This window comes from Rhinoraja longicauda, chromosome 24 (genome assembly GCF_053455715.1).
Source record: "Rhinoraja longicauda isolate Sanriku21f chromosome 24, sRhiLon1.1, whole genome shotgun sequence".
NCBI classification, from domain to species: domain Eukaryota; kingdom Metazoa; phylum Chordata; class Chondrichthyes; order Rajiformes; family Arhynchobatidae; genus Rhinoraja; species Rhinoraja longicauda.
Genome location: NC_135976.1, coordinates 16,018,123 through 16,043,957, shown reverse-complemented (window position 1 = coordinate 16,043,957; position 25,835 = coordinate 16,018,123). Strand labels below are relative to the sequence as shown.

Below are 25,835 nucleotides of genomic sequence, written 5' to 3'. Positions count from 1 at the left end.
TGGGCCTGTTTCTGTACTGTATCTCTAAACTAAACTAAACTAAAATTAGTTTTAAAAAAATCACCAGAAATTAAACTGGTAAATCCAGTCTCTTTATTTTATATGGAAATCACATTTCCATACAAATGTGAAATTATACATTTCACATTTCAAATGTGACTTCAAATATACTTTTACCTTTAACAATCTTTTTACCTTTAACAATCTTTCCAATCTAATTGTAAGCCAACAGTCATTTCATTTGACATGATGGTCAACATTAGTTGGAATACATGTACCTGCCTGTTTGGTTTTTCCGTTCCCGATGTCTATTTGCAGAATAGTGTATGTATATAATGATTCAAAGGAAGATCTCACTAGAGTGGCTTTAAAGGAGAAATGCCTCTGAGGAAGTAACCATTATTTCGCAGTACCTTGTGTAATGTAAACCACAAAGTGCTGGAGGAACTCAGTTGGTCAGGTAGCACCGGTAGAGGGATAGACATGCGACGTTTCAGGTTTGAAGAAGGGTCCTGACCTGAAACATCGCCTATCTGAAACGAGGAACTGCAGATGCTAATTAATACACAAAAGGACACAAAGTGCTGGCGTAACTCAGCAGGTCAAGTAGCATTTCTGGAGAATTATGGATAGGTGATGTTTCGGGTTGAGACCCTTTCCAGATGTGTAAATGTTTGTTAATTGAGAATCCGCAAATGGTATCTGCAACAACAGCTCTATTCAAGAATAATCACGTTGGTCTTTGATACATTGGGTCAATTTTCTTTCTTCTAGTAGATGACCCCAAGAAATTGGAGTCTTTTACCTTGAAGTGACTGGAGAGCACACTGAACCACTGTATCGACTCATGTTGTACACTCCATACAAATCCCTTTAATATGGACGTACAAGGGAACTGCAGATGCTGGAATCTTGAGCAAAACACCAATTGCTGGAGCAACTCAGCGGGTGAGGCAGCATCTGAGGAAGGAAAGGCAGATGTTTTGGTGGGCATTCTTCATTAGATTTGATAGCCAGCAGGGCAGTGTTAATGATGTCGTTCATTGCCACTTTGTTACCTCCCCAATTGCCTTATAACGTCCTCTGGAGCACTTGAAGACTGAGTCTAAAGAAAGGTCCTAATCCGAAACGTAGCCTGTCCATTACTTCCACAGATGCTGAGTTCCTCCAGCACTTTGTGTTTTACATAATATACCAGTATGTGCAGTCCATTGTGTCTCTACATCATTCATGTTTCCATTCAGAACCTGCAAACATCTCGAACAATACCGATAATCGTGTACACTTTTCCTTGTCTTTTCTCTTACCCCGAAGCCATACATTCATTGGAGCTCAGCACTTGTGCCGAGTCCATGTTGTTCTAGAGTACACTAAACTCTTGCAATACACGTCTATGGCGGGGGAATGATGCCCGTTTTTGCCGATAGTCCGCTATAACCGAGTGAGGGATTCATTCCAACCACCGATCCGTCACTCCGTGAGATAACGAGTGATTGGGGCAGCACAGTGGCGCAGCGGTAGAGTTGCTGCCTTACAGCGCTAGAGACCTGGCTTTGATCCTGACCACGGGCACTGTCCGTACAGAGTTTGTACGTTCTCCCTGTGACCGCGTGGGATTTCTCCGGATGCTCTGGTTTCCTCCCACACTCCAAAGACATGCAGGCTTGTAGGTTAATTGGCTACAGTAAAATTGTAAATTGTCCCTAGTGTGTGGGATAGTGTTCGTGTACGGGGTGAATGCTGATCAGCACGGACCTGGTGGGTCGAAAGACCTGTTTCTGTGCTGTATCTCTAAAGTCTAATATGAGTTGGAATACGTGCACCTGGAATTGTGTCCTGGAATGATTTCTTTTTTGCCCTCTTAACATAATTCGCAAGTTCCTTTACTTGCCTTGTTGCTTTTCCTATAGGGAAGAAGGGTCCTAACCTGAACTGCCACCGATCCATGTCCTCCAGAGATGCTGCCTTACACCGCCGTCATGTTATTCCAGCTCTGTATTTTTTATATTGGAAAAGTTAACTCTTGGTTTTCAGTTCTTCTGCTTATTTGTCACCATCTCTCTTTACCAGCCACTCCTTCGAGGTTAAACAGACTGTTTACAACTGATATTGAATGATGGCACCCACTAGAAGTGCTTGCTGACACCACCCGATATGAACAGAATTGGCTATTGCCCATTCTTTATACAAAGCTGCTTAGGCTATCATTTTCCTTCCTCAGTTTAGTGTATAAACCCCAAATTTAATGTTTTTCATATTATATTTACTATTTCACAGTTCAGAAGCCATTTGTCCTTATTTTAAAATATCTGAACTAGTTTGCCTTGCAGGCAGCATCTCTGTAGAACATGAATAGGTGACGTTTCGGGTCAGGACCACATTCGGGAAGGGTCCCAACCTGAAATGTCACCTATCCATCTTCTCCAGAGAACCTGCCTGACCCGCTGTGTTACTCCAGCACTTTGTGTCTTCTTCGTCTGTAATTAACTGCCTCTCTACTTTTTGTATTAGTAATTAAATTGCTTTTCTGGCCAGTATGATGATATTCTGAGTAGAAACCAAATGGCTGTTCATGCCAAATGTAGTCCCTAAAAAGAGTGGACCAATTAGAGTCATAGAATCATGCAGCATGGAAATATAGATGCCCCATCTATGCTAGTCCCACTTCCACGTGCTTGGTCCATATCCCTCTAAATCTTTCCTGTCCATTTACCTGTCACTATGTGTTTTAAATGTGTTACAGTACCTGCCTCAACTACCTCCTCTGTCAGCTCATTCCATATACTCACCACTCTCCATGTGAAAAAGTTGTCCCTCTGGTTCCTGTTAAATCTTTCCCCTCTCACCTTAAACCTATGCTCTCTGGTTCTTCATTCCCATACTCTTGGTAGGAGACTCTGTGTGATCACTTTGTAAAATTCCCCTCGTGACTTTGTGCACCTCTATACGATCATCCCTCAGCCTTTGGCGCTCCAAGGATTAAAGTCCTAGCTTGCTTGCCCTGTTTTGTTCTGGTCTTTTCTCACCTCAGGTTTATTTCCCCCCCCGCCACCAACCTCTCCTTTCAGTCTGAAGAAGGGTCCTGACCCAAAACGTCACCTACTCCTTTTCTCCAGAGATGCTCCTTGACCTGCTGCTGAGTTACTCCAGAATTTTTGTCTCTACCCTTTAGCTCAGACTCTCGAGTCTTGGCAACATCCTCGTAAATGTCCAAATCATGATTTTCTTTTTTGAGGAACCGCATTTGTGAATGGAGGTTACTAAATATGAACTATTTATTTTGGAAGCTTGCATATATATATATTTTTTTAAATGCTCAGTTTGTTTTTGTTTTGTTAAAGTAAGGGCCAACTGATGCATACCTTTGGAATGTGGTGGCTGCCTGCCCACCCCCTCCAGTTTGATGCCTGGCGGAGTGTGACATTCCAAATCTCTGACCAATAAGTGTGTTTAAGTTCTTTGTTCATTCCTACATCGGGCCAGCACTTCCCCATCCACCACCCCTTACTCTGTTTGCTCACACACGAACCACAGGCCACAGTGGAATCTGTGACCTTGGTGACTAATGCACCGACCGGTTTGGAAAATAAGTTAATTTGGATTTATTTTGTTCCAAGTATGTGAAAGAGTCTGAAAAGCAAAATTGCGAATTGCTAAACTTCTTGCTGACAAAGTTGATTTTTATTTTGAGTAAAACCCTTTATATTAGCACAGCTTAAAAATTGATTGTTTAAATAAATTGCTTAAATTCTTCGTCAGTCAGAGTACTGAGTGTGTCTATCTTCAGTGTAAACCAGCACCTGCAGTTCTTTCCTACACATATTGGACGTAGAAGTTGGGAGGTGTCTGTTATATAAGATGTTGGTGAAGCCTCATTTAGAGTGTTGTGTTCAGTTCTGGGCACCATGTTAGAGGAAAGATGGTGTCAAGCTGGAAAGGGCGCAGAGAAGATTTACGAGGGTGTTGCCAGGACTTGAGGGCCTGAGCTATAGGGAGAGATTGACCAGGCTAGGACTCTATTTATTGGAATGCAGGAGGATGAGGGGTGATCTTACAAAATCATGTACAAAATCATGAGTGGAATAGATTGGATAGACGCACAAAGTCTCTTTCCCAGAATAGGGGAATGAAGAACCAGAGGACATAGGTTTAAGGTGAGGGGGGAAAGATTTAATAGGAACTTGAGGGGCAACATTTTCACACAGAGGGTGTTGGGTGTCTGGAACAAGCTGCCGGAGGAGGTAGTTGAGGTAGCAGGTACTATCGCAACGTTTAAGAGACATTTGGATATATACATGGATAGGACAGGTTTAGAAGAATGTGGGCCAAACACAGGCAGGTGGGGCTAGTATAGACGAGACATGATGGTCAGTGCGATCAGGTTGGGGTGAAGGGCCTGTTTCCATGCTGTATGACTATGACTGTTGGTGAATAGATGAATTAGAGTAAGAAAATAACTGCAGATGCTGGTACAAATCGAAGGTATTTATTCACAAAATGCTGGAGTAACTCAGCAGGTCAGGCAACATCTCAGGAGAGAAGGAATGGGTGATGTTTCGGGTCGAGACCCTTCTTCAGACTGATGAATGAATTAGAGTAGACTGTTGGCGTACATTGACTTGCCAATGTCAATTTGATGTGGAGCTGGTACCATTTACGGCTTTTGGCAATACTTTCCATTAGCCCCAATGCTGCTAATAATTTACTTTGTTGACTCGATAAGACTTCCAAGGTTGTGGACAATTCTAACACTAAAATAGACTCTGAACATAGAGGATTTATACATAGTTAATTTGATTTTTGCATATGATAGGAATGACGAAGATTGCAAAAAGTGGAGAACATTGCCCATTCCATCATGCGTACTGACCTCCCCTCCATCAAAGGGATTTACAGTAGTCACTGCCTCAAAAAGGCAGCCAGCATTATCAGAGGCCCCTACCACCCAGGCCACACTCTCATTTCACTCTTGCCATTGGGAAGAAAGTGTAGGCACCTGAACCCTGTAACGTCCAGGTCCAGGCTCAGGAGCACCACCTCCCTTACAGCCATTAAGGTATTAAACACTACAACCCACAAATAGGCTTCGAACTACATTGACTCGGGCCATTATTTTTGACTTTGCACTATTATTGTTTGTTCTCCTTCTTCTTCTTTCATGTCCATCATCCATGTTTCAAATGTTTATATCTACAGGTCAACAGCCAATTTTCCAGCATCCTTGGTTCCAGAGCCTTCCTGGATTATCCGCTTTGCCAGATCAACAGAGTCCAACGGCACTGGAACTGTCCACCAGGGGGCCGAGATACCGGGCCGCAAAGTCGGCCTCGGAAGTCGGCTATGGGAGCAGAATTTAATTGTTCTTTTTCAGGACATATGACATTAGAACACTCTTGACTCTTGATTCTTTTCCAGAAATCGGGTGGTGCTGCAGGAGGAACGAAGCCCAGAGGTAGACCTAAAAAACAGGTAGGCCAAAGCTTTGAATATTGTACATAGAGCTAGGTTATACCATGACCATGTGTTGGAAGTTGTGCCTTGAGGAGATGGGCAAGGCATCAAGAGATAGATTCCTCTTGAGGAAAAACTACATTGGCATTAATTGTTTCATAACGCATTACATTATTTATTTTTCACTAGAATTATAAATCCATATGTTGTGACATTGAGACTCAAATTTTGAAGGACACAAAGTAACTCAAGAGGTCAGGCAGCAGGTTACGTTTCAGGTTGGGACCCTTCTTCAGACCAATTGTAGGTGGGAAAAGAAAGCTGGAAGAGAGGAGAGGCAGGACGAAGCATGGTAGACACAAGCTAGGAGGAGAGGGAGGGAGGCAAATGGTCAGAACAAAAGGGGCAGAATTTAAAACAGAAGCTGTGAGATAAAAGGATTGAAGAGGTGCAAATTGTGAAGCCAGAAGAAGGACTATAGGTAGAGAGGGAGGAAGACTCATATTTTATTTGGCAAAGAATATAAGTGCAGTTAACTCAACTTGTCTGGCGATTTTTCTTTTCCTTTAATGTATAATAAATTTCAGTGAGATGAACTAGAGGTGATATTTGGAAAAACTAATTGACCTTTTTTTTATTTAGACAAATAAACATTTGCAATTCGTTGAAAATTCTGCGGGAATATTAGATATTTGGGGAATAGTGTAAGCCAAGAACGTGTGTTAAACGTTTACACTCCAGAATCGCCCACATATCTAGAGAAATTCCTGTTTTCCTAAACTAATAGTTATCTTATTTTCAGCCGCAAGGATTCTAATACTGGGAATAGCACCCCAAATTAAAAGTACTGAAGTTCTGTAACATCACAAGCAATTTTTATTATTGTACTTTCAATTGAATGACCTAACACAAATTATTTTTAACACTACTTTCACTTAATCTGGTGTCTTATTCTCTTCTTTAAGTCCTAACTTTTCATTTAAAATGTTATTTCCTTCAAACCTAACCTCTTATACTTTTTTTGTTCAAGAAAGTGCGTTAATTCTTTTAGTTTCTTTCCCCCCACTTCTCCCTCTGCACTTTGTATTTTGTTTCTATTAGCCATTTAAAAAATGGGAGGAAACATTAAGACGTTTCTTTTGCAAATTAAAAAAAAAAAGAAAATGGTTTTCAGTTGATTAAAAATATGAGGAGAGACTGTTTCATTGTATGCAAAACTAGATCTGTCATTCTATTTTTGTATTTAAAAACCTGTCTTTAACCTGTCTTTTTTTTTAATAACGCCTCTGTCTTTAAGGTGTTGACTGTTTGTTGGAAAATGGTACTATGAGCAGTGGTCTTCATTTTTTCAAAATTTTAAAATGTCTTTATTCATGAGAGTGCAGGAAGTAACTGCAGGTGTTGGTGTAAACCGAAGATAGACAAATAAAGATGGAGTAACTCAGCGGGTCAGGCAGCATCTCTGGAGAAAAAGAATAGTGGAAACGTCACCTATTCCTTTTCTCCGGAGGTGTTGCTTGAGCCACCGAGTTGCTCCAGATTTTTGTGTCTTTATTCATGAGAGGTTTGACCGTGACACTTTGTGGATGGACGGGGTGGAGGGTGGGAGTTGGAATTGAACCTTCTTGTTCAGGTGCGCTCATCTACATCAGTCACAAAATAATGACCAAGAGCAGTAATTCTTGTCTCAGAGGCCAGTTGTCTCAGATCTGTCATAACCTGGCTGGAAGTGATCTACGTAAATAATAAAAATCAGACTTTTATGATTTTAGGACTTGGAGAATTCACCGAGCCCCTGCATTAGCCTCTGTGACTCCGACACTTATTTTCAATACAGAGTGTAGGGATGTTGGACAAACATATTTGTGGCGGATTTTGCATGTGGAGATTTACCTGCATTACTAGAAGAATTCAATTTACTTTTAGCGGCTCCGATAGAGATTGTGTCTACAAGGGCAGCACAGTGGAGCAACGGTAGAGTTGCTGCCTTACAGCGCCAGAGACGTGGGTTCGATCATGACTACGGATGCTGTCTGTGTGGTTTGGACGTGTTCCCTGTGAACATGTGGGTTTTCTCCGGGTGCTCCGGTTTCCTCCCACATCCCAAAGATGTACAGGTTTGCGGGTTAATTGGCTTCTGTAAATTGTCCCTTGGTGGGCCAAAGGGCCTGTTTCCATGCTGTAAACTAAACTAAACTAAAACAACGGACATTGTTCTTGGGGAAACAATGTACTGCAGATACCAGTCTACTAAAAAAGGCACAAAGTGCTAGAATGAACTTAGTGGGTCAAGCAGTATCTCTGGGTAACACAGATAGGTCCCGATTTAAAACGTCACCTTTCTTCAGACGTCCCGACCCAAAAGGCACCTACCCAAGTTCTCCAGAGACGCTGCCTGACCCTCTGAGTTACTCCAGCATATTGTGTCTTTGTGTGGTTCTTGGGAATCTCTTGCATCTGAATAGTTTCCATCAATATGCGGTCTTTGAAGAGAATAAAATAAAATTCAAAGAAAGATTTGAATTTATAAAGTGCTTTTCATTGTACATTATAGCAAGGTGCAGTTAAAGTGCATTTAGTGAATAGGCAGGAAATATAACAGCTTTAGTTTAGGTTTATTACTTAATTTACTCACTGCAGCCTTTTACAAACGGAATCGTTGTAATGGCCAGAAAATTTGTTTTTAGTGTTGCTGGAGGGGCCATTATGTTGGCCAGGATTCTGGGATACCTCCAGTGGATGTGTTGCATCAACTCGAGAACAGATTATATCGTGGCCTCACATCTCACTTGGAGAAATCAGAAATCCAAAAGTTCAGTTCCCCTATGGTTTTGTACCCTGAACTCTACAGGGGATTTGGCTTGGAGAGACAAATGTCATCCATTGAAGCCCACATTGAGCAACAGCTTATAGTCACAGATTCATACAGCATGGAAACAGGCCCTTCGGTCCAACTGTCCGCCTTGGTCCATGCTGACCAAGATGCCCCATCTAAGGGTCCCATTTCCCCGAACTTGCAGTAACAAAAATGAACTAAAAACCTATTAAAAAGACCTTTAATTTCTGAAAATTCTGTTGGGGGGGGGGGGGGGGGGGGGTTTGTTACTGTGAGTCTGACACTATAGATCCTTAACCCCCTTTCCCCCATTGACACAATTGTTTTTATTGCACAGTTTTCTGTAATAGGAACACAACTATTGATTTATAACAGAACTAAATTGTAAATTGTCCCGAGTGTGTAGGATTGTGTTGGTGTACAGGGTGATCGCTGGTTGGCACAGACTTGGTGGGCCGAAGGGCCTGTTTCCACATTATTTCTCTAAAGTCTAAAGTCTAAACCAGCCTTTGAGAAGGGAAGCTAGCCATTGAGGATGTGTGACTGGGATAACCAGGAAGAAGAGTTTTTTTTTTTAACCGCTCTCTATTTTTCCATCTGATAGATTCTATGCAGAATGATCGAGTAAACAAAATACCAAAAATCAACTTGCTGAACTAGAAGAATGTTGTTCATGCCCTGTGGACTGGAGTCTTCAAATAGGAGATACACAAAACAAAATAATGTAAAGATTAACACAAAATGCTGGAGCAATTCAGCGGGTCAGGCAGCATCTCTGGAGAAAATAGATAAAGAGCTCAACCCAAAACATCATCTATCAGTGTTGTCCAGAGATGCTGCCTGACCCACTGAGTCAATCCAGCATTTTGTGTCAACCTTTGGAATAAACAAAGGTTACATCACATTTTAAAACAAAATAATGTTTTGCATTGCTTGAGCAGCAAGACCTTAACAAATCCCCTTACCCCATCCCAGGAATTACAATGTCTCGTGGTTTCAGGTTATTACTCAAATCCTTGTTCTGTTATTTGCACAGGTAGCAGGTTGTTTCATTGCATAGGCATGTTTGGTAATTGAGAATCTTAAAATGGTGTCTGCAATATCACAGCTCTACTCAAGAATAACCATAGATGGATACAAAATGCTGGAGTAACTCAGCGGGTCAGGCAGCATCTTTGGAGAAAATGGATAGGTGACATTTAAGGGGGGGGGGGGGGGGGTGAGGGGAAGAGACTGGAAGCAAGAAAAAAACAAGACAAATCAGGGCCAGTGACAGATTACGTCAGGTAGGAAGGTTCCCTAATAGACCAATCTTTCGGGCTGGGATGGTGTTATCCTACGAGGGATATATTGTTGCAAGTTGTGGAGCTGGTTAACAGCTTTTTGGTGGAGAAACGGGTTGGGGGTAGAGAGGGGATGGGGAGGGGAGTGTGTATAGAGGTCCCAACCCAAAACATTCTGTCCATTCCCTCCACATATGTTGCCTGACGTGCAGAGCTCCTCCAGCACTTGTGTCCTCTACAAAGGATATTAGCAGGAAATGCTTCTTCTGAAGATATCCTTAATGAATTCCAAGAGAGGGGCAATGTTCCACCTGTACCTGGCATTCAAAGGATTGAGAGGTACCTTCAAGAGGTCTGGGGGGAAGTCATGAGGGAATTGGAGAGGATACAATGCACCATTTAAGCTCGAGAGGACACTATTAGCATGCCCTACTGGATATCCACCAAGTCTAAAAACCTTGAATAAGATACTGGGAAAGATTGGGAGACATCTTTGAATGCAGGGTAAATGGACCTAGGTCCTTCTGAGAGAGAGAGACACACAACGAACTGTAGCTGCTAGAATCTTGCGTAGAAGTGCTGGAGTAACTCAACGAGTCAAGCAGTATCTCTGGAGAGCATGGATAGGCAATTTTCCGGGTCTGAAAGAGTCCTGACATGAAACATCGCTTATCCATGTTCTCCAGAGATGTTGCCTGATCCGCTGAGTTACACCAGCACTTTGCGTCTTTTTTTTGTAAACCAGTCCCTTGCATCTCTCTTTTGAAAGGGACTGTTTTAATAAAAAGAACAGGAGAGGCACCTTTTAAAAGGCCAGAGATTTTTTTCGTTCGCCCTGTGTGGTGGTGTAATTTAGTAAGGTGCAATTCTTCTCTCGTTTCCCAGAAGCATTCAGCTCTGCCCTTTGCCGATATGAACGGAAAATATTTAGTCTTTTAAAAGAAAGGGTGTGAATATTTTATAAGGTTGTCAGTCGGAAAAGGCACAGCTAGGCTGCGGTCAGTCACAATAAAGATCACATTTCCCACAGCTCCAGTTGATAATGTAGTCATTGACACCTTCACCCTATCAAGCTGACTACGCTGCATCTTTTCCTAAAAATAATCTATGCTTTTCTTGGAGGTGTTCTTTATATCTGGTCTGAAAAATTAAATGAACGTTGAATTTTCTAATTTTAAGTAACTTCTACAAACACTCCTCTCCCCTCCCCCCTTGACCCCCCTTCCTCCACCCAAGTCGTTTAACCAGTCCCACTGTTCACCACATTGTATTGCTTTTGCGATCACACCTTCCCTAGCCAACCATGGGCCCACCAGGCACCACTCTGCCTGAGGTCACCTCTTGCCTGCCCCATTGGTCCTGGTCTTTTCTCACCTCCAGTTCTTCACCCCCCCTCGGGTCTCAGGTGCTGTGAGGCAGCATCTCTACCACTGCGCCACTGTGCTGCCCCATGCTGGTTATGAAATCTATCTAAACTAAACTAAATTAAACTAAAGTAACAACAACAGCAGTGACAAACATATATACTTTAATTTCTGGTATGCATTAGTCTAAGGCAGGCTGCTTTTTAGAAACATAGAGAATAGGTGCAGGAGTAGGCCATTCGCCATTCAATATGATCATGGCTGATCATCCAACTCAGTATCCCGTACCTGCCTTATCTCCATACCCCCTGATCCCTTTAGCCACAAGGGCCACATCTAACTCCCTCTTAAATACAGCCAATGAACTGGCCTCAACTACCTTCTGTGGCAGAGAATTCCACAGATTCACCACTCTCTGTGTGAAAAAAAACGCTCTCATCTCGGTCATAAAAGACTTCCCCCTTATTCTTAAACTATGACCCCTTGTTCTGGACTTCCCCAACATCGGGAACAATCTTCCTGCATCTAGCCTGTCCAACCCCTTAAGAATTTTGTAAGTTTCTATAAGATCCCCCCTCAATCTTCTAAATTCCAGCGAGTACAAGCCGAGTCTATCCACTCTTTCTTCATATGAAAGTCCTGCCATCCCAGGGTCCCCCTTGGTGTGTATACCGAAATGGAGACCTGCAGTGATTCCTTCAAGAGATAAAGGTGCTGCATTTTCCTACTTTCACGATCCATGGGGCTCATTTTGTACTTTGTTCTCTCTCCCACCCTCGTCCTTGCCCAGTTTCTTCTTAAATTTCCTCGGTCAGGAAGAAGCAGCACCCATCACACTTTGAGTACTGTCTGTGTGGAGTTTGCATGTCCTCCCTGGGACTGTGGGTTTCCTCCAGGTGCTTCAGTTTCCTCCACACCCCAAAGATGTGAAGGGTTACAGAGGGCCAATTAACCTACAAACCCACGCAGTCACGGGGAGAATGTGCAAACTCCACATAGACAACACTGCTGGTCAGGATTGAACCCGGGTCTCTGGCAAATGTGTAAAGAGTGGATGCGAAAGTGGGATAACATAGTAACTAGTGCAAATGGGTGATTATTGATGGTCAGCGTGAACTCGATGAGCCGAAGGGCCAATTTCCGTGCTGCAGCTCTAAATTTAACTAAACATCACCGCAGACCACTACTAATTGTCTAATTTAAAGCGTTTAGAAATGTTGGATACTTTGCTACGTCGGAATGTTAAATGTATATCGTTTGAAATTGAGGGTGAGCATTAATGCTACTCATTGGATTTTAAATTATCCATATAATGATTATAATTGAATAGGATAAGGTCTAATAACAGCCACCCCTAACTTCAAAGACGATGAACGCTATTAAATTATAAGTAATTAACTTTTAAGAGATCCACATTGATTGCAAGATAGACTTTATGATCGAGATGTCTGATAATTTTGTTTTTATGCTGGGATATATTGTAGTAATGGCAAATTTGTTATCTTAATCTTACTAGTGACCCAGTTTGATAACCCACAGAAAGCTGCAATATGCTTTGGTTTTCCTGCTTGTGGTTTGCAGTGGGACAAATTTTGTTAATTAGCTTTGATTTTTGTACCACACACATTTAGAATTAAAAGAAGACTTGATCAATGAGGACAAATACAATGTTTGCATTTAAAATTGGTTTGAAATAGTTGTAATTTTTATTGAAATTGGAACTGAGCAACATGGGGGACACAAGGAACTGCAGATGCTGGTTTACAAAAGGACCACAATGTGCTGGAGTAACTCCCAAGTGGCTACCAAGTTTAATTTAGTTTAGCTTGTTGGCATGTGTAGGTACAGTGAAAAGGTTTTGTTGCATGCTAACCAGTGAGCAAAGGGAAAGACAATACAGCCATCCATGGTGTACAGATACATGAAGAAACAACGGTGCGACACAGTGGCGCAGCGGTAGAGTTGCTGCCGTACAGTGCCAGAGACCCGGGTTCGATCCTGACTACTGATGTTGTCTGTACGGAGATTGGATGTTCACCCTGTGGGTTTTCTCTGGTTTCCTCCCACATCCCAAAGATGTGCTGGTTTGTAGGTTAATCGACTTTTGTATTTAGTTTTTAGTTTTGGCGATACAGCACGGAAACATGGCCTTTGGCCCACCGAGTCCGCACCTACAGCGATCCCCGCACATTAACACTATCCGACACACACTAGGGACAATTTACACGTATACCAAGCCAATTAACCTAGAAACCTGTACGTCTTTGGAGTGTGGGAGGAAACCGAAGATCTCCCGAGAAAACCCACGCAGGTCACGGGGAGAACGTGCAAACTCCGTACAGACAGCATCCGTAGTCAGGATCGAACCTGGGTTGCCGGCGCTGCAAGTGCTGTAAGGCAGCAACTCTACTGCTGCATCACCGTGCCGCCTTTTAAACTTCTCTAAATAGTCCCTAGTGTGTAGGATAGTGCTAGCGCATGTTGTGAATGCTGGTCGGTGCGGACTCGGTGGGCCGAAGGGCCTATTTCCACGCTGTATCTCTAAAGTTCAAAGTGAATTCAGTGGATCAGGCAGCATCTCTAGTGGACATGGCCAAGTGATGTTTTGGGTCGCGACCCTTCAGATATATATTCTGAATATATTCAGCACATTTTATGAAGTTAAAGCATTTGGCTACCAGGTAGAGGCATAGGATTCACCATTTGTCAAGACCTTGGCTGAACGGCAGTCTCAACGGAATTTCTCTGCACCATCTCCATATCTACTCGGATTCCCTGAATATCTTGAAATCAATTCATCTCTAGTTTGTAAGTTAGAGCTACCTCAGTCACGGCTTTGTGAAGAATGAATACATTGACAAACATAAGTTACACCTTTATGAGTTTGCATGTTAACTATTTTTTTCCATGGAAATTCCAGAAAGCAGAAACCACAGGAGCAAAAAGGCCTAGAGGGAGACCAAGAAAAAGGGTAAGGAACTCTTCTTTTATACGTAGGTACATTTCCACACTAACAGCATTTTGTTGTGTTTAAAATGTAATTTTAACTCCATTTGGGTATTGTTGGTTTCTCAAAACCATGTAAAATTAATGCTAAACTTCCAAAACTAATTTTCTATTGCATGTAGAATATTGATATACGATATGATACGATACGATAGATGTTTATTTATCCCAGGAGGGAAATTAATTTGCCAACAGTCATAAAAAACATAAAAAACAGAAACATAAATAAAGTGATGAGTGGTAAGGCTTTAGGGATGTGCAAAGATTGAGGAGATGTGGGGGGAGTGGTCAGTCTCAGTCTACCCCACGACAGAAGGGGGAGGAGTTGTAAAGTTTGATAGCCACAGGGAAGAAGGATCTCCTGTAGAGTTCTGTCCTGTATCTTGGTGGAACCAGTCTGTTGCTGAAGGTACTCCTCAGTTTGACCAGTGTGTCATGGAGGGGGGAGCTGTATGGGCCAGGATGCTCCGCAGTCCCCTCCAAGTTGCTGCTTTACAGCGAATGCAGCGCCTGAGACTCAGGTTCGATCCTGACTACGGGTGCTGCACTGTAAGGAGTTTGTACGTTCTCCCCGTGACCTGCGTGGGTTTTCTCCGAGATCTTCGGTTTCCTCCCACACTCCAAAGACGTACAGGTATGTAGGTTAATTGGCTGGGTAAATGTAAAAATTGTCCCTAGTGGGTGTAGGATAGTGTTAATGTACGGGGATCACTGGGCGGCACGGACATGGAGGGCCGAAAAGGCCTGTTTCCGGCTGTATATATATGATATGATATGATATGATATGATATGATAAGACCACCTCCAAAGAATCCAACTCCGCCCCCAGGACGGAGCGAACCTTCCTGACGAGTTGGTTGATCCCCTTGGCATCCACAGCCTTCGCCCTGCTGCCCCAGCACAAGGCAGCGAAGAAGATGGCACTGCTACCACCGATTGGTAGAACATCTGCAGCATCTCTGCAGACGTTGAAGGAGCGGAGCCTTCTCAAAATTTACAAGTGGCTCTGTCCCTTCTGGTACAGCATTCCTGGACCAGTCCAGTTTACTGTCCAGGTACACTCCCAGATATTTGTACTCCCTGATAAACTGCACATTCACACTGTTGATGGAGGCAGGGGACAGAGGTGTTCCTCTCCTCCTAAAGTCTGCCGCCAACTCCTTAGTCTAGTCGGTGTTGAGCTGCAGGTGATTCAGCCCACACCACTCAACAAAGTCGTTAACTATACCTCTGTATTCACCTTCCCTCCCCTCACTGATGCAGCCCACAATTGCAGTCATCTGAAAACTTCTGCAGGTGGCAGGAGGCAGAGTTAGACCGAGGAGTAGATGGTAAACAGGAAAGGAGAGAGGACCGTTCCCTGCGGGGCCCTGTGTTGCTCACCACCATGTCCAAGACACAGTTCTGTAGCCTGACATATTGTGGTCGTCCAGTCAGGTAGTTGGTGATCGAGGACACCATTGGAGCATCCACCCGCATCTTCGTCACTTTGCTCCTTAGCAGTGCAGGCCAGATCGTGTTAAAAGCACTGAAGAAGTCAATAAACATGACTCTCACAATGCTTCTTGGCTTATCCAGGTGAGCATAGGAACGATGGAGCAGGTAGATGATGGCGTCCTCAACCCCTATCTTTGCTTGGCAAGCGAACTGCAGGGGGTCCAGGTGATATTGTATGTAAGCAAAATCTCAATACAATGCCACCTGTTATGCATATGCATTTGATTAGGTTATTTATTACATGTTTAAATCTTAAGGACTCTTCCTTGGAGCGCAGGAGGATGAGGGGTGATCTTATAGAGGTGTATAAAATCATGAGAGGAATAGATCGGATAGATGCACAGAGTCTCTTGTCCATAGTAGGGGAATCGAGGACCAGAGGACATAGGTTTAAAGTGAAGGGGAAAAGTTTTAATAGGAATCTGAGGGCTAACTTTCCCAATGAATAAGAAAACAGTTAGACATGGATACATGGATAGGACAGGTTTGGAAGGATATGGACCAAATGCAGGCAGGTGAGACTAGTGTCATGTTGGCCGGTGTGGACAAGTTGGGCCGAAGGGCCTGTTTCCACGCTGTATCACTCTATGACTATGTTGTGATCTGTCTGCCTGGCTTATCACACATCTGCCATTTACGGAAAATGTAAAAGCTGCTGTAAGATTAATGGAATGGTTAGCTTGATTTAAACAAATGTCACCTCTAGCTGACAATTAATTGAGGTCGACTGATTTAAGTTTGCTTAATTCAATGCTTCTGGATCATTCTGCTTTAAATATGCCTACTAATTAACTTGAATTTTCATTATCTTAAACGAATCCCTGGCTCTGAATATGTTGATTGATTTTTGCACAAAGGAATTGTTAGCTGCAACATTTGGTTCCATTGTAAGTATGATGAGCATCATTTTGGTTCAAAACAGCACCTGATGCACACATACAAAGATGGACAGGATTGTGGTCAGGGACTGGTAAAAGCTACATCCTGCATCTGCAACGTGGAAATCGGAAGAAAAATATGGGGTAAGGGTTAAGTGGGATGGGGAGACAATGGGGATGGAACTGCAGATGCTGGTTTAAACCGAAGATAGACACAAAATGCTGGAGAAACTGCGGGATGGGCAGCATCTCTGGAGAAAAGGAATAGGCCATGTTTGGGGTCGAGACCCTTCTTTAGACTGAGAGTCAGTCAAAAGGGAAAGGGTTATTCACAAAATGCTGGAGTAACTCAGCAGGTCAGGCAGCATCTCAGGAGAGAAGGAATGGGTGACGTTTCGGGTCGAGACCCTTCTTCAGACTGATGTCAGGGGGGCGGGACAAAGGAAGGATGTAGGTGGAGACAGGAAGATAGAGATCTGGGAAGGAGGAGGGGACGGGAGGGACAGAGGAACTATCTAAAGTTGGAGAAGTCGATATTCATACCACTGGGCTGTTAACTGCCCAGGTGAAATATGAGGTGCTGTTCCTCCAATTTCCGGTGGGCCTCACTATGGCACTGGAGGAGGCCCATGACAGAAAGGTCAGACTGGGAATGGGAGGGGGAGTTGGAGTGCTCGGCCACCGGGTGATCAGTTTGGTTAATGCGGACCGAGCGCAGGTGTTGAGCGAAGCGATTGCCGAGCCTGCGCTTGGTTTCGCCGATGTAAATAAGTTGACATCTAGAGCAGCGGATGCAATAGATGAGGTTGGAGGAGGTGCAGGTGAACCTTTGTCTCACCTGGAAAGACTGTTTGGGTCCTTGGATGGAGTTGAGGGGGGAGGTAAAGGGGCAGGTGTTGCATCTCGTGCGGTTGCAGGGGAAAGTGCCCGGGGTTGGGGTGGTTTGGGTAGGAAGGGACGAGTGGACCAGGGAGTTACGGAGGGAACGGTCTCTGCGGAACACAGAGAGGGGAGGGGATGGGAAGATATGGCCAGTGGTGGGGTCCCGTTGTAGGTGACGGAAATGTTGGTGGATGATTTGTTGGATCTGCTGGCTGGTGGGGTGGAAGGTGAGAACGAGGGGGATTCTGTCCTTGTTGCGAGTGGGGGGAGGGGGAGCAAGAGCGGAGCTGCGGGATGTAGAAGGGACCCTAGTGAGAGCCTCATCTATAATGGAGGAGGGGAAGCCCCGTTTCCTAAAAGGGAATTGGAATCTCTCATTTAATAAAGTAAACGGTTAAAGTGATATCATCCAACATCATTGTTAGTGTCAGCTGCATGGTGAAATCATGTAACTGAGGTGGGCACCACAAGTTTGGCTTACCGCCTGCAATGGAACCAAATTACTAAGAACTACGATTCCCTTGCCAATTCATGAATCAATTTTGCCCCCAAACTCATAGATGTGGCATATGTAGGACAATGTTCAAAGTAACAGTTGCAAAAAAATGTTTGTGATCCTCTGCATAATGCATAGTATTATTCTTAACTGTCCTTTACAGCTAGCATTCTTTGTAAATAAAGCAGCTTCAAATTCCTGTTCTGCTACTGTGCTGCTAACTCAAAACACAATGATCTTACTCTCCACTAGCAAGCTAATCAGCAACCACAAAATGGTGAGGAATGTTTTTTAGGAAGTAACTGAATTATAGCCCTCTGGCAAATCGTAGCCTGTGATGATCGTGCTGCACTGTCGGGCAGTCCTCAGAGTTTCAGGATGAGTACATCTGCAGAATAGATTGATTTGATTAGTTTGCTTGTTTGGAGATACAGCACGGAAACAGGCCCTTCGGCCTACCAAGTGCACGCCAACCAATCGATTACCCGTTCACACTAGTTCTATGTTATCCCATTCTCTCATCCACTCCCTACACACTAGGGATAATTTACAGAGGCCAATTTACCTGCATACCCACATGTCTTTGGGTTGTGGGAGGAAACCGGAGAAAACCCACGTGGTCACAGGGAGAATGTGCAAACTCCACAAGACAACACCCAACGTCAGAATCTAACCCGGGTCTCTGGCACTCAGAGGCAGCAGCTCTCCCAGCTGCACCACTGTGCCGTTGAGCCGTAGTTCACAAAACACACTTGGACTCTGAAGTTACCAGGTGTTCCCTGAAGACAAAGGGAAATATTAGCCTGACTCAGCGGCACAGTGGTGCAGCGATAGAGTTGCTGCCTTTCAGCGCCAGAGACACTGGTTCGATCCTGACTACGGGTGCTGTCTGTATGGAGTTTGTACGTTCTCCCTGTGAACACGTGGGTTTTCTCCGGGTGCTCCGGTTTCCTCCCACATTCCAAAGACGTGTGGGTTTGTAGGTTATTTGGCTTCTGTAAATTGCCCCTAGTGTGTAGGATAGAGTTAATGTATGGGTGATCGCTGGTCTATGTGGACTCAAAGGGCCTGTTTCCGCACTGTAACTGTCCAACAGATATATACAGGCTTCTTCTGAGCAATTGTTTAACGTTGCAATTGCATTGAGTAATTTTAATCTCCCACTATTGCTGCAAAAACTAATATACTGTAGTTCAATGAAGAATCATGGAATTTAAAGAATTTTGTAGCACAGAAGACTTGTTCATTATTGCTCTGCTGGTTCACTGACAAAGCAAAGTGTTTGTTCCCATTCCTCTCTCCTTTCTTCAGCTGTTTCTTCCCAGCTGTTATCAGGCAGCTGAACTGTCCTCTCACCAGCTAGAGTGTGGTCCTGACCTTCCATCTACCTCATTGGAGACCTTTGAACTATCTTTAATCGGACTTTATTGTACTTTATTTTCCACAAAATGTTATCCTGTATCAGTAAGCATGTATGGTCTTTTCTTTGACTGCATAGCACGCAATAAAAAGCTTTTCACTGTACCTCAATACACGTGACAATAATAAACTCAACTAAAACTAAACTTTGCGATTAACTTTCCTTTCCCTATTTATCCCTATTCTTAAATTTAAAAGCTCTTTTAAATTCTGCTTCCATGACTGTTCTCTTAACTTGCTCTTCTTGGCTTTGCCGGCGATCTTAGAATTTGTCTTCTGAATACCCTACCAAATATATATTTTTGATTTCCTCTCGTACATACCCTACCAGGTGCATTTTCTCTATTTCCTCATCATTCTGAACATCTCCAGCAGGCTTCCTGACTGAATCTACTCTGATGAAACGAGTTGTGGAGATGAGCTTCGTTACCACTTCCAATGACAGTCTACTTCCATTTACCTATGGTTCATGAAGCATAAATTGAGAGCACATCCAGCTCAGACACTATCAGTGCAAAATTACAGGTCATTTTTGTGTTAATCAATTAAATAAACTAATAATAGATGTGGGGAGGATGTTTCCACAAGTGGGCGGGTCTAGGACCAGCGACTGTAGCCTCAAAATAAAAGGAGATGTGGAAGAATTTATTTAGTCAGATGGTGGTGAACCTGTGGAATTCAGTGCCACAGACGGCTGTGGAGGCCGTCATTGGGTATTTTTAAGGTGCAGATTGACAGATTCTTGAGAGTAAGGGTGTCAGGGGGATATGGCGCGAAGGCAGGAGAATGAGGTTGAAGGGAAAGATAGATCAGCTGTGATTGAATGGTGGAGTGGTGATGGGCCAAATGGCCTAATTCTGCTCCTATAACATAATAACATATAACACAATTCATCAGTCTGAAGAAGGGTCTCGACCCGAAACGTCACAATACAATACAATACAATATATCTTTATTGTCATTGTACAGGGGTACAACGAGATTGTTAATGCGACTTCCATACGATGCAATAAATTAATTAGGTAATCAACAGAAATTTAGACAACCCAGAGAAACAAAATTAGAAACAGTTAAAACAGAATAAAGTGCAAATAGGTCTGTGCTGGGTCGGTGTGCAACGTGAAAATCCGACTCACCCATTCCTTCTCTCCTGAGATGCTGCCTGACCCGCTGTTACTCCAGCATTTTGTGTTTACCTTCAACATAATAAGAATGTTTTTTTTAAAATTAAAAATCAATGCATTTTCATAAAATATATCTGCTAAAGCTTCCATTATGCTGCAGTACAGCAAGGATAGTTTATTTAAAATTTGTTGGTTTAAGACTTGCTCCTTATTCTTTCTCATGGGGGTTGTTGGATTTTTGAGCTGGTGGTCAACATTGTGGTGTGAATCTGATCCCAATCAGAATTTCTTCCTGTTTCCTGTGCGAGTCACCCATTAGTCATAAGGGTTCCCATTTCCTCAAACTCACCACAAAATAAATTGGGTGTCTTACTCACTCTGAACTGTGGGCAGTCATCCAAAAGCACTTTGCTTGCTCTTTATTAGTATTTCCACTTCTTACATTTGGCACAGAATATCTCTCCTTTTTCTACATTGGTTTTGATCAAACTAAAATATTCCTACATGAGACAAAAATGAAATAGCACAAATCATAATTTTTTCTCCTCTTTTGTGTATTTATATGCAGACGGGAAGGATTATGTGAAATAAAAAGTAACAGCTTTTATTATTTGGAAAAAAAAGTTGGAAGGAACTGTCTCTTGCTTTTGTGCCAACCCAGAAAACTCTCAAACTCTGAGTGTTGTGGGACATGAACTCTCTATAACCAAAGCCACATGTGTATCCTATATGGCACCATTTGTATTTTAGATACGGCGTACAAAAGCAAATTTTGCAAAGACTAAACTGAACATTAGCACAGAACATGGTAAGAGAAACCTGGGACATACTGTGGCACTAAATTAACTGAAAACTCTCAAACATTTTATTTAAAGGACCTCGGATTATATAGTAAATGTTTTCAGTAATGGCACTTTGTTTAGTTTAGAGATACAGCACTGAAACAGGCCCTTCAGCCCACCGAGTCCGCACCGACCAGCGATCCCCGCACATTTACACTATCCACACACATTAGGGACAATTTACATATATACCAAGCCAATTAACCTACAATCCTGTACATCTTTGGAGTGTGGGAGGAAACCAAAGATCTCGGAGAAGCTTTCATCAAGTACTCTGATGTTGCATGTTTTGAGACAGGAGACTGTCTGTGCACATGGGAGGAAAATCTGCTTGCATCATGTTTAATTACGACTCTTTTTTAAATAAAATGGGTGCATTGATCCTAGCTTTGGGTTTTACATAACATTGTGGTAAGAAAATATAAATTCACAACAGGTTCGACCAGTGAATAGAATCACACCTTTTACTTTAGTTTTAGAGATACAACATGGAAACAGGCCCTTCGACCCACCAAGTCCGCACCGACCAGCGATCTCCTGTTCACATTGGTTCTATCCTACACACTAGTCACAATTTACATAAGCAAGCGAACCTACAAACCTGCACGTCTTTGGAATGTGGGAGGAAACGCAGAGAAAACACACTCGGTCACGTGGAGAATATGCAAACTCTGTACAGACAGCACACGTTAGAGGCAGGAAACATGTTCCCAATGTTGGGGGAGTCCAGAACAAGGGGCCACAGTTTAAGAATAAGGGGTAGGCCATTTAGAACGGAGATGAGGAAAAACTTTTTCAGTCAGAGAGTTGTGAATCTGTGGAATTCTCTGCCTCAGAAGGCAGTGGAGGCCAATTCTCTGAATGCATTCAAGAGAGAGAGCTAGATAGAGCTCTTAAGGATAGCGGAGTCAGGGGGTATGGGGAGAAGGCAGGAACGGGGTACTGATTGAGAATGATCAGCTATGATCTCATTGAATGGCGGTGCTGGCTCGAAGGGCCGAATGGCCTCCTCCTGCACCTATTGTTTATTGTTGTCAGGATGGAACCCGGGTCTTTGGCGCTGTGCCGCCCTACTAGTGACAGTAAATTGTAGAGAGTAGATTTCCAGGATCGTACATAACCTCCCAGGGAGTCAACAGGGAGTGTCACTTCTATAAAATTATCCTTTTATTAGATGATAAGTCTTTGTTAAACAATGGTGACGGGTTTCTAAATAAAACAAAGGGTATGTATTAAGCAGTAGGATTTTAATTTTACGTTAGTTTCGATATAATTGAATCCCCTGCCAATTATTTTAAATGTGCATCCAATAATTAAGCGTGTGTAACCTGTTCAGAAAAATAGGTAGGTATAAGGCACTCCAAATCCGAGGTACTTTGTCCTTTTGGAACAGCAGAAATATGTAAATACTCAAGTAAATGGCTAATTTTCATATTTCATAAAAAGACAATAGCCACTGTATACATTTTAAAAATTCTATTTACTATAAATTTAAAATTCTATTTACTAATTTGTAAGTATTTGGAGTTCAGTGTTTCAGTTTTGTTGTGATATTTCCTTTGTTGTCAGCATAATACTCTGAAGAAGGATCCCGATCTGAAATACCACCTATCCTTTCCTGCTGCCTGACTCATTACTCCATCGCTTTGTGTCTATCTTTAGACACGTGTTTTACAGTCATGAGATTTTTAAATGATAGGAACATTATATACTTTAGACTTTGCTTTAGACTTTAGAGATACAGTGCGGAAAAAAAGGGCCTTTGGCCCACCGATTCCACGCCGACCAGCGATCACCCTGTACACCAGCACTATCTTACTCAAGGGACAATTTACAATTTGCCAAAGCCATCCACTCCTTACACACCAGGGGCAATGTACACACCAGGGGGCCAATTAACCTACAAACCTACACATCTTTGGGATGTGGGGGAGGAAACAGGAGCACCCAGAGGAAACCCATACGGTCACAGTGAGAACAAGCAAACTCCACACAGACAGCACCTGAGGTCAGGATTCAACTTGGGTCACGAGCAGCGCTACCAGCTGCACCACTGTGCCATCCAGTGCAAACTAAGAAAAGTGTCATTTTTTGGCATTAACACAGTTTAACAGCTGTAGCTCTGCTTTTAAGTCCTGGGTACTTCACTGAGCACTTGACCATTGACCTTACTGTATGTCCTGTTTTCATTCAGTAAACTCTCTGCATCCAATTTCCTGTCACTGTTCCAAGCAGGAAGTGGCAGTGCTGACTCAGAGTCACATTCGACGTTGACTCATCTGTTTTCCACAAAGGTTTACTTTGAATCTGGCACTGCCGTTAAGCATTTCAATGTTTTACTCTAGGAATCTTCTTAATAAATCTTTCTGGCAAAAGAAATGCTGGTTAGAGCCAATGATCACATATTCGTTTCCCTTCAGTGTCAATGTCGTGAACAGAAATCAGGAATTTCTGAAGTGCCTGGATTTTACCATGAGTATAATTTTTTCTTCACCATACTGTTATTGCGAAGAGAGTTTAAATACTGACACACACACTGCGAATCTCAATGGGAACTGCCTGCATTTGTAAACCTGGGCTGTGGTGTGTTTCTTTATCATCAGTTGTTCAATGTGGGTGGGAGATCCCTGCACATGAGTAATGCCGCTCACGATTATATCCTGTCCTGCTGAAAGCTCAAATTAATTATTAAGAGGACTTGAGGGAATGTTGAAAATAGGCTGTCGGCTGATGCTGGATCATACAGCAAAGTAAAACAGCCTCAGTTCACATTGACGGCTTTAGCTTCAGTGATCTGTTTGTGAGGTGCCAATTTGTTTAACTTACCACTTGGGTTGGGGACATGTCAATAGATTAAGGGCGCTGAGTTGTTGTATCTTTAGCTGTTGCAGTCTTTAACATGTGTAGGAAGGAACTGCAGATGCTGGTTTATACCGACGATAGACACAAAGTGCTGGAGTAACTCAACAGGTCAGGCAGCATCTCTGGAGAAAAGGAATAGGTGACGTTTCGGGTCTGTACCCTTCTTCAGACTTCACTCTTTAGAATGTATAGGAAGAAGCTGCAGATGCTGGTTGATACCGATGGTTGACACAAAGTACTGGAGTAACTCAGTGGGTCAGGCAGCATCTCTGGAGAAAAGGAGTAGGTGACGTTTGGTTCGGTATCCTTCTTCAGACTTCAGTCTTTAGCATGTACTGTATAGGAAGGAACTGTACATGCTGGTTTATACCGAAGATAGAGACAAAATGCTGGAGTAATTCAGCGGGTCAGGCTGCATCTCTGGAGAAAAAGGATGGGTGACATTTCTGGTCAGAACCCTTTTTAACTGAAGAAGGGTACCAACCCAAAACGCCACCCATCCTTTTTCTCCCGAGATGCTGCCTGACCTGTTGAGTTACTCCAGCACTTTGTGTCAATCTTCAGTCTTTAACATATTTGTTATTCAAAGTGCAACCCTATTGGCTCGATGCCTGCCCTCCGAGTACAGGGACAGCTTCTTCCCCATTGTGATCGGACTACTGAACGGTCCTCCAATAAGCTAGGCAGTCCACACTGACCATCGATCACCCCTTGACACTGATTCTATGTTATCCCATTTTTGCATCCATTACCCTACACAATAAGGACAGTTTACAGAGGCCAATTAACCTACAAACCCAAACGTTTTTGGCATGTGGGGGAAAACCAGGGCACCTGATCTTCCAACCAAGCTCATTGCAGATATTGCTCTTTATCTCTGCAACTGCAATGCTGTAAAACTATATTCTGCACTCTGGTAATTTTCTCTTTGCACCACTTGTGTATGTGTTGATTGCGTTCATGAATAGTATCTTCTTCTTATCGTGCCCACACATGCTAGATATTGTGTTTCAGCCAAAACTGAATACAACTCTTAGCAATATCATTGTTCTCTGCAAGGCCCTCAGCTTTGCATTTGTGCTCCAATAGAGGACGTCTCAATAGGTGCTCCATAGTTTGTGGTTCAGTGCCACATATGCAGATGGCGTCAACAGTGTCTATATAACCCCACTTCTTGAGAGTCGCTTTACAACGACCAGTACCAGCTCTCAGTCTGTTGAGGCATTTCAATTCAGCCCAGCTTGATGCGGCCCCAGGAGGAAGTTCTTCTTTGGCACCTATGGACATGGATGTCGTTGATGGGACATTGGCTAGTCTCTCTTCCCATAATGCAACGCTAGTACCTTCAGCTTCAGCATTTGGTTCAACTTCGTTGAGGAAGCTTTTCCTGAACAGTATGATCTGATTTAATTAAATAATTTTTCATTGTATCTTCGTACACATGGCAATAATAAGCCAATACCAAGCAATAAATCTGGAGCCCAGGTCTTTTGCTTGGTATGCTCTCTAAGGTGCCATAGGCTTTGCTGTATCCAGTGCTCTCAGTTGTTATGGAGTGAATTAAATTGGCTAAAGACAGTGGTTTCTCTACTTGTGGGGACCTTGGGAGGAGGCTGAGATGGATCATATGAGGGTGGCTCAGTGCGCAGTGGTAGAATTGCTGCCTTACAGCGCCAGAGACCCGGGTTTGACCCCGACCTCGAGTGCTGTCTGTGTGGAGTTTGCACGTTCTCCCTATGACCGCTTGGGTTTCCACCGGGTGCTCCAGTTCTCTCCCACGTCCCAAAAACGTGCAGGTTTGTAGGTTAATTGGCCCCTAGTTTGTCGGGAGAGAAAGTGGGATAACATAGACCTAGTGTGAACAGGTGATCGATGGTTGGCATGGACTCTGTGGG

The 25,835-nt window shown here is 43.2% G+C and overlaps 1 protein-coding gene across 2 annotated transcripts in view; it reads left to right on the top strand.

The window, feature by feature from the left end:
• The window catches only part of LOC144605439 (uncharacterized), a 54,157-nt gene that overhangs the window by 8,408 nt on the left and 19,914 nt on the right, over nucleotides 1-25,835 (top strand). For both annotated transcript variants that reach the window (XM_078420701.1, XM_078420700.1), the window contains exons 4-5: nucleotides 5,416-5,469; nucleotides 13,855-13,905. In XM_078420701.1, the coding sequence (XP_078276827.1) occupies nucleotides 5,416-5,469; nucleotides 13,855-13,905 (105 nt within the window). The remainder of the gene's footprint in view (nucleotides 1-5,415; nucleotides 5,470-13,854; nucleotides 13,906-25,835) is intronic.